The sequence below is a fragment of the Delphinapterus leucas genome, unplaced genomic scaffold (assembly GCF_059928025.1).
Source record: "Delphinapterus leucas isolate spDelLeu-1000000601 "Yukka" unplaced genomic scaffold, BTC_Dleu_Yukka2 spDelLeu_asBTCV2_sq25, whole genome shotgun sequence".
Lineage (NCBI taxonomy): Eukaryota > Metazoa > Chordata > Mammalia > Artiodactyla > Monodontidae > Delphinapterus > Delphinapterus leucas.
In genome coordinates this window covers 14448480-14457316 of record NW_028322234.1, presented here as the reverse complement: position 1 = coordinate 14457316, position 8837 = coordinate 14448480, and the positions used below count along the sequence as shown (strand labels likewise).

Below are 8837 nucleotides of genomic sequence, written 5' to 3'. Positions count from 1 at the left end.
TTGTGGCACACGGGCTCAGTAGTTGTGGTTCACGGGCTCTAGGCACACAGGCTCAGTAGTTGTGGCTCACGGGCTTAGTTGCTCTGTGACATGTGGGATCTTCCTGGACCAGGGCTCGAACCCGTGTACCCTACATTGGCAGGCAGATTCTTAACCACTGCACCACCAGGGAAGCCCCAGAGGACTTTTTAATTTGGCTTCATTCATCGGATACATTTAGCTGAACTTTTCATTGTGCACACCTTATAATATATACAAAAGTTGAGAAATTAGGATAATGAGGTCTCACGTACCCATCACACCAACTCAAGAATTACCAATTCACGGCCAAATGTGATTCGTCCCTCCCCCCCACCCCCCATGGCACTGTATTACTTTGAAGAAAATCCCAGCTTTTCATCTGTAAATATTTCGGTATGTATTTCTAAAAGGGTAAGGAATCTTTATGTCCCAAAAAACTAAAAATAGAACTACCACATGACCCAGCAATTCCACTCCTGGGTATATATCCCCAAAAAACAAAAACTCCAATTAGAAAAGGTACATGCACCCCAATGTTCATAGCGTTATTTACAATAGCCAAGATATGGAAGCAACCAGAGTGTCCATCAACAGAGGAATGGATAAAGAAGATGTGGTGTATATATACACGGTGGAATACTACTCAGCCATGAAAAAGAACGAGGTTTTGCCATTTGCAGCACCATGGATGGACTTGGAGGGTATTAAGCTAAGTGAATTAAGTCAGACAGAAAGACAAATTCTGTATGGTATCACTAATATGTGGAATCTAAAGAAGTACAACAAACTAGTCAATTGTGAAAGACAATTTTTCCAAGGACATTGGGGGTGGGGGGATGGTTCAGGTGGTAACGCGAGCGATGGGGAGCAATGGGGAGCAGCAGATGAAGCTTCACTTGCTTGCCTGCCACTCACGTCCTGCTGTGCAGCCCGGTTCCAAAAAGGCCAGTCCGCGGCCCAGGGGTTGAGGACCCCTGATACAGAGAACAAACTAGTGGTTACCAGTGGGAAGAGGGAAGGGGAGAGGGGCAATATAGGCGTAGGGGATTAAAAAAAGGGTTATTATGGGATTATATGAAATCGTGTGTGTGAAACTTTTGAAAATTATAAAGCACTACAGAATTTAAAGAATCTTTCATTCAAAAAAAATAGTTAATGAAAAATAAATAGGGGGGGACTTCCCTGGTGGCACAGTGGTTAAGAATCCACCTGCCAATGCAGGGGACACGGGTTCAAGCCCTGGTCCGGGAAGATCCCACATGCCGCGGAGCAAAGAAGCCTGTGCGCCACACCTACTGAGCCTGCACTCTAGAGCCTGTGAGCCACAACTACTGAAGCCTGCGCCCCTAGAGCCTGTGCTCTGCAACAAGAGAAACCACCGCAATGAGAAGCCTGCGCACCACACAGAGTAGCCCCTGCTTGCCACAGCTAGAGAAAGCCCACGCACAGCAACGAAGACCCAACGCAGCCAAAAACAAATTTAAAAAATTAAAAAAATAAAAATAAATAGGGGGGGCTTCCCTGGTGGCTCAGTGGTTAAGAATCCGTCTGCCAATGCAGAGGACACGGGTTCAAGCCCTGGTCCGGGAAGATCCCACATGCCACGGAGCAACTAAGCCCGTGCACCACAACTACTGAGCCTGCGCTCTAGAGCCCGCGAGCCACAACTACTGAGCCCGTGTGCCACAACTACTGAAGCCCATGTGCCTAGAGCCCATGCTCCGCAACAAGAGAAGCCACTGCAATGAGAAGCCAGCACACCGCAACCAAGAGTAACCCTTGCTCGCTGAAATTAGAGAAAGCCCGCGTGCAGCAACGAAGACCCAACGCATGCAGCAACGAAGACCCAACGCAGCCAATAAATAAATAAATAAATAAATAGGGGGACTTCCCTGGTGGCGCAGTGGTTAAGAATCTGCCTGACAATGCCGGGGACAGGGGTTTTCGAGCCCTGGTCCGGGAAGATCCCACATGCCGCGGAGCAACTCAGCCTGTGCTCCACAACTACTGAGTCTGCGCTCTAGAGCCCATGAGCCACAACTACTGAGCCCACATGCCACAAGTACTGAAGCCCAAGTGCCTAGAGCCCGTGCTCCGCAACAAGAGAAGCCACCACAATGAGAAGCCTGTGCACCGCAATGAAGGGTAGCTCCCGCTCGCCAAAACTGGAGAAAGCCGGCCCCAAAAACGAAGACCCAACGCAGCTAAAACTAAATAAATAAATAAGTAAATAGGGACTTCCCTGGTGGTCCCGTGGTTAAGAATCCACGCTTCCACTGCAGGGGGTACAGGTTCAACCCCTGGTCAGGGAACCAAGATCCTACATGCCAAGCAGTGTCCCCCCCCCAAAAAAAACCTGTAAAAATTAAAAAAATAAATAAATAGACAAAAGGATAAGGAATCTTTAAAAAGACAACCACAATATCATTTTCAAACTTTAAAAAAATAACAACACTTACCATGGTCGAATATTCAACCCATGTCAAAATTTCCCTGGTTGTCACTATTTCTTTTTTTTAGTTTGTTCCAGTCAGGATCCCAATAAGGTGCAGGCATTGCCGCTGGTTGATAAACCTTTAAGTGTCTTATTACTGCAGGTTTCCCCTTAATCTCTCAATCTCTCCCTCTTTTTCTTCTCTTTCCTTGAAATTCACCTGTTGGAGAAACATCGTTGTTTGTCTTGTGGACTTTCCCTCTGTCTGAATTTTGATGATGCGATTCTGTCCTTGGTATTTCTGGTAACCTGGTGTATGAATCTAGACAAATCTGATCGGATTCACGTTCCGCTTTTTGGCAAATGACCTCTCAGTTGAGGGTGCCTTCTAGCAGGAGGCACATTAAATCCAGTTGTCCCTCTTTCATGACGTTAGGAGGGAATGAGAGTCCTTGTCTAGAACCACCAATATTCCAATAAGGGCTGCAAAATGGTGACATGACAATTCTACCATTAAAGGAAGAGGATCTTTTGTTTATGTCCTGTTTTTAAGCTGGGAGCCAGCCTGTTTGTATGGGGGTGGGAATGACCCAGTAAAGAGAGGGGGAACGGGAGGCGCCTCGCTTTGACCTTTGACTGAATCCCCTAACTCCACAAACCTGGCCCCAGCCCATAATCACAGCCTTGACGTCACTCCCTTGACCCCTAGATCTCAGCCTAGCTGTACTCTGCCCTTAACCTCTAGCCTTGGCCCAATCCTTCTATGACCCCTGACCTCTGACCCCGGCCCTATCAAGCCTTCGCCCACCCCCACCCCCGCCCCGCCCTCTGGAAGACGGATTTTAGGCACAGCCATTAGTCTGAGTCACTGCGGTCGATGGCGCCCAATACCGCGGGAGAGGAGGCGGATTCTGGGGAGAGCCAATAGCTCGAGAGGGCAAGCCGAGTAACAACCAGTAGCCTTGAGCGAGAGGCGGGACTCTGAGAAACGCCAATCGCTGGAAGGACTCGGCGTAACCACAGCCAATGGCTCTGGGGCAGGGGCGTGCTCCTGACCCCGGCAGCTTCCACGACCCGGCTCCAGGGAAATGGCCGGGAGTGGGCGGCTAGCGCTGTGGAGTGTGGCCGGGCAGGGCTGGGTGCGGGGCTCGGGGCCGGCCGTGCTAAGCCGCCTACGGGACGCGGCCGTGGTACGGCCCGGCTTCCTGAGCGCGGCCGAGGAGGAGATACTGAGCTGCGAGCTGGAACCGCAGCTGCGCTGCCGTCGATACGAGTACGATCACTGGGACGCGGTGAGGCTGCTGGCGCTGGGGGCGGAGCCACAGCGGGGCGGGACCTGGGACGTTAGGGGGGGACGGGGTGGAGCCCTGGGTGGGCGGGGCTATATCTGGGGGCGGGACCTGGGAATGGGGGCAGTGTCTTGAAGCTGAGGGGCCTTGCGGGCAGGGAGAGCGCTTGGGACATGAGGGCAGGGTCATAACTGGAGGCAGAACCTGGAACTGAGAGGTGTTTGGGGAACAGGACCAAAGTTAGGGGGGGAAACGGTGTGGAGGGAGTGAGGGAGGGTCACGGGTTGGGGGTGGACCTGGTGTTGGGTGGGATCATGTTGTGAATATTGAAGCTGGGCCAGCATTAGGGACGGCATCTGGGACTGAATTGGAGCCTGATGGTGGGTAGAAAGGACTGAGGCCAGGGGTTCGATCCCTGGTCCAGGAAGATCCCACACACCACGGAGCAACTAAGCCCATGTGCCACAACTCCTGAGCCCAGACGCCACAGCTACTGAAGCCCGTGCTCCGCAACAAGAGAAGACACCGCAATGAGAAGCCCGCACGCCGCAACGAAGAGTAGCCCCCGCTCGCCGCAACTAGAGAAAGCCTGCGCGCAGCAACGGAGACCCAACACAGCCAAAAATACATAATTTTTTTTAAAAAAGGACTAAGGCCAGACCCAGATGGGTCAGGGTTGGGGTCTGAGACCCAGCATCATGGGGTAAATAGGACCAAGGTTGTGAGTTGAGGGTGGGGGTCAAGGGTCATGCTGGAAAACCAGGCCTTTGCTTTGCACTTCCACCACCCTCTCCCCCAACCCACCCCAGCCCCACAATGTGCCTTAGTTTCCCTTTTCCCCCCTGGGAGCTTCCAGGCTTGACCTGAGCTCTCTGGGCAGGCCATCCACGGCTTCCGAGAAACAGAGAAGTCACGCTGGTCAGAGGCAAGCCGGTCCATCCTGCAGCGTGTGCAGGCAGCTGCCTTTGGCCCCGGCCAGACCCTGCTCTCCTCGGTGCACGTGCTGGACCTGGAACCTCGGGGGTACATCAAGCCACACGTGGACAGCATCAAGGTGTGCAGAGGCCAGTGCCTTGGAGTTCCCGGCTGGGGGTGAGCCGGCCAGGCCAAAGCCCACCTGCCAGTGTGTCCCCTCTTCCAGTTCTGTGGATCCACGATTGCTGGTCTGTCCCTGCTGTCTCCCAGCGTCATGCGGCTGGTGCACACCCAGGAGCCAGGGGAGTGGCTGGAACTCTTGCTGGAGCCGGGCTCCCTCTACATCCTTAGGTACTGGCAGCCAGGGAGCCCCCACCCCACCAGTAACTCCTGAGATGCCCACCCAGCACTTTGAACACCTTCTCTCATTCAGCCCTGACGGCAGACTCTACCCCCCACCGCAGGCGCTCTGCCTTGAACAGGCGCTGCCCTCACCCCACCCGGCCACAGCCTCTATTTTCTCTTGCAGGGGTTCGGCCCGTTATGACTTCTCTCACGAGATCCTTCGGGATGAAGAGTCCTTTTTTGGGGAGCGTCGGGTTCCCCGGGGCCGACGCATCTCTGTGATCTGCCGCTCCCTCCCTGAGGGGATGGGGCCTGGGGAGCCCGGGCAGCTGCCCCCACCCTGCTGACCCCGGGGCCCTCCCCCACAGCTGCTCAAAGACACCGTGTTTGTGAATAAAGTTGGAGAGTGGACAAGCTGGCCTTCCTGGCACCGGCTGTTTTTGGGGGCTGGAATCTGCAGGGGAAGCCGGGACCCCACCTGCCCACCCATCGGGAGCATCCCCGGCAGGACACACACTCACGAGGCTGGAGGAGCAGTTTCCTTTATTGTGCCCCTTGCTGGCGGCCCAAACCACCTCCCCTTCTCTTCGCCTCGGCATCCAAGCCTCCAATAAATAAGTCAGCTGAGCTCCTCCAGCGGCTGCAGGGCCCCAGGCCGGGCATTCTCAGCCGCCGCAGCCACAGGCTGCCGCCGAGAGCTGGGGCAGCCGCTGCCAGCGGTGGCGGTCGTCGAGGAAGGCCACATCGGTGTAGCGGGTGGGGCGGCAGCAGGGCCCACCGTGGGCTCGGCCCTGGCCCCGCAGCCGGGCCAGCGTCAGGCCGTGCTGGGTGCGGGCGCCGCGGGGACAGCTGCCGGCACAGTAGCGGAAGATGACCGTCTCCTCCGACGTGTAGCCCAAGCCCAGCTCGGCCACGGGCAAGGGTAGGCTCCACAGCTGGCACGGGCTGGCCAGGGCTCGGCGCGGGCGGGTGCCTGCGGGGACAGGGGGCAGCTGACAGCAGGCAGGGTCTGGGCGGGAAGGAGTTGGGGAGCGCACGGCGTTCTGGGGGTCCTTACCCAGCTGCGGCCTCCAGGTCCCTCTGTCCACCACTGGCTCAGACAAGAGCTCCTCCTCTGCCACCGAAGCCCCCCAGGCCCCAGGGCCCCCGCGGAGGTCCAAGTGCAGGGTCAGGAGCAGCAGAGAGCCTAGCAGGACTCGTCCTGTGGCCATGGTGACGGGCAGGTCCTGAGGGTGGAGATGCCCTGCGTCCTCAATTTATCCCCCGGCCTGAGCTGCGGAGATAACCTCTTCACTGCCGGCCGCTGCCCTGTCACAAAGGCCTCCGCGTCCCACACCTGGGGCCCAGGCAGTCCCTTTCCTCCTGCCCCACACCGCACATCCTTCTAAGAGTTAAGGGCGCACACCCCCCGCATACCCCATCCAGACATTCCACAGACCTATTTCCGACACCCCCTCCGCCCCCTGATTTATGAGTGTCGTGGCGGCAGCCAGGGCCGAGCCCAGGGCGGGCAACCAGGGTCCCCACCCGACCTGCCGTCTGGAGGGAGAGGTGGGGGGCCCCGTGGGTCCCCCACTGGGGGCTCTCCCCACTTGGGCAGGGTGCTGGGGCTCAGTAGCCCCTGTGTCATGCACCAGGTAGAGCAGATGTGGGTAGGGGGAAGAGGTGGGTTGGCAGGTGGGTGAGCTGACGGGGAATCCATCATGGCTCCTGCCTGGAGGATTAAGACATCATGCCTCTGTCTCCGGGCCTGGCGGAGCCAGCATCAAAACAGGAAAGGGGAGAGGCCCGGGGACAGCCAAGAGCTGGGACACCAGGGGCAGGAAGCTCACCCCGCAGGGACTCCTGTCTCTAGAAGGCCACCCTGAGCCCCCTGGGACCTCAGTCCTGCCCTAGGGTCAGAGGGCATCAGAGCAGAGGGGCGCTTAGGCCCCACCCTGGTCCCGGTGACCTCCCTGCCCTTCCCATCACCCCAGGGAAGTGAGCCTCCATCCCCAGCCGTGAAAGGGGGCTAAACCAGAGTCCCTCCCACATGGGGAGGACAGACAGAAGACGCATAGTGTGTAACGTGGTGCCTGGCACTGTGCAGTTGCGAGAGCTTCTGAGGCAAGGGAAATACGAACAGCTTGTGGAGGTTTGACGAGGTGCTCAATCTCACGCAGGTGGGACTGGGTTAAAACTCGGATGAGACTGTGCACCCAAGATTGGCAGACATCAAAGTCTGCTTACACCCGGCTGGGTGTGTGTGTGTGTGTGTGTGACACGGGCACGCCTGTTGGTGACACTGTAAATCGGTAGCCGCTGAGCATTTGCTACAGAAAGTGCAAATCACATCCCTCTGATCCAGGACACCTGCTCAGGAACTCATCCTCCTCAGGTGAGGCAAGATGCAAGCTCAGGGTTATTTGCTGCCTTTTGTATCAGCAAGAGACTGGAGAGGACCTCAACTCCACCCACAGGGGACCGCCTCAATGATTTTGGTGTGGTTGTTCTTGCGCTGTTTATGGAGACTACTTTCAGATGGGGGTGGGCATGTCACGGGGTGGGAATGTCACTTATCCAAAGTCACCCAGAATTAAGAAACACCGGTGGGATTTGGACCCAAGTCAAGCTGAATGCGAGACCCCTGCTCTGAACCCCCGGGGCACATGGCCCGGCCTGGTGGGGAGGCCTTAGACCTCGGTCCACGTGGCAGGCAGAGCAGGGGTGAAATTGCCAGGGCAAGGGGCCATTGCTTCTCTCCCAAAAGGCATGGCGGAAGGATGGGGAGGGAGGGTGGAATGACCTGGGACATTCCTAGGAATTAACCTGGCGTCTCAGGCATTCCCGCTCGGCAGCCAAGGGCCCGTGGAACTGGATGGGAAAGTTTTCCACCCGCAGCCTCCAGCTTGGGCAAGACGGCAGGCCGGCATCCTGCCCCCAGCTGGATCACTCCAACGGGGGTTCAAAAGTACTCCTGCTGCCAAATTCCGTTTCCAGCAACGTGACTGTCCACGAACTCAAAAAGCCCTCCTGCTACAGCACTCTTAGCAATGCTAGATAAAATAAACGCCTAACCAACTTGTAAGAATCTAAGGGAAGCCCCAGAAACATCACTGGGAAGTTGAAAACTAGGGGCCAGATGCCAAGATCAGCAAGAAGGGGGTATGGGATTTTGTGGCCATGTAGGGACAGAGCCACAAGCTGAGAACCACACCTAAAATGGGCTCAGGACAGGACTTCTGGGGCACCTGCTGGGAGCGTATGCAAAAACCATCTGGAAGGACTTGCCTGCAAAGCAGACCATGCGGGAGTCTCACAGATAGAGGCCCAAGCTGGCCATGAGTCCGTCATCCCAGATCCCAAAACACGAGAACAGATCATGAAAAGGAGTCAGGATACAGCAGGATGCCCGTGAGCTTCAGGTCCTAGGTGAGTGTGATGGAGACTGTAAGTCAAGGATGCTTAAAACTAAAAATGCAAAAGAAGGGATCAAAAACAGAAGGGGCCAGACACTCAAAACAGACCTGCTGATCTGAGAAAGAAACAAAGATAACTTGGAGAACTGGAAAACAGACAGTGAAACTAAGTACTGGATGGGTTTAGGTGGTGGATAAGCCACAGCTGAAGAGAGAACTGGTCAAATGGAAGACCTGAAAGATATCACCCAGCAGAAGCCCAGTGGAGGAGGTTGAGGGGTAAGGAGAGGATTAAGTTCTAGAGGTTTCAGAAGCAGGGGACTGGAGACTGAGAGAAGTAAACTATGGAGAAAACACTGGGGTCCTCAGACTCAGAGGGTGGGGTGACAGACGGGCAGTGGGACAGGAGGTGGTGAGTGTGGGAATCAAGAGCCC

General features: G+C 56.0%; 2 protein-coding genes across 2 annotated transcripts; one reads left to right on the top strand and one right to left on the bottom strand.

Annotated features, from left to right (window-relative positions):
* The first annotated feature begins 3510 nt into the window (after positions 1–3510).
* Positions 3511–5424, top strand: ALKBH7 (alkB homolog 7, RNA demethylase). The gene is made up of 4 exons (XM_022556999.3): positions 3511–3747; positions 4625–4798; positions 4886–5010; positions 5189–5424. Exons 1-4 carry the CDS (start codon positions 3544–3546, stop codon positions 5349–5351), a joined length of 666 nt encoding a protein of 221 aa, XP_022412707.1. The 5' UTR covers positions 3511–3543; the 3' UTR covers positions 5352–5424.
* PSPN (persephin) lies at positions 4574–8743 on the bottom strand. Its single transcript, XM_089905570.1, has 2 exons — positions 6062–8743; positions 4574–5977 (listed from the first exon to the last, which is right to left on the bottom strand). Exons 1-2 carry the CDS (start codon positions 6213–6215, stop codon positions 5670–5672), a joined length of 462 nt encoding a protein of 153 aa, XP_089761696.1. The 5' UTR covers positions 6216–8743; the 3' UTR covers positions 4574–5669.
* Between the last annotated feature and the right edge of the window lie 94 nt (positions 8744–8837).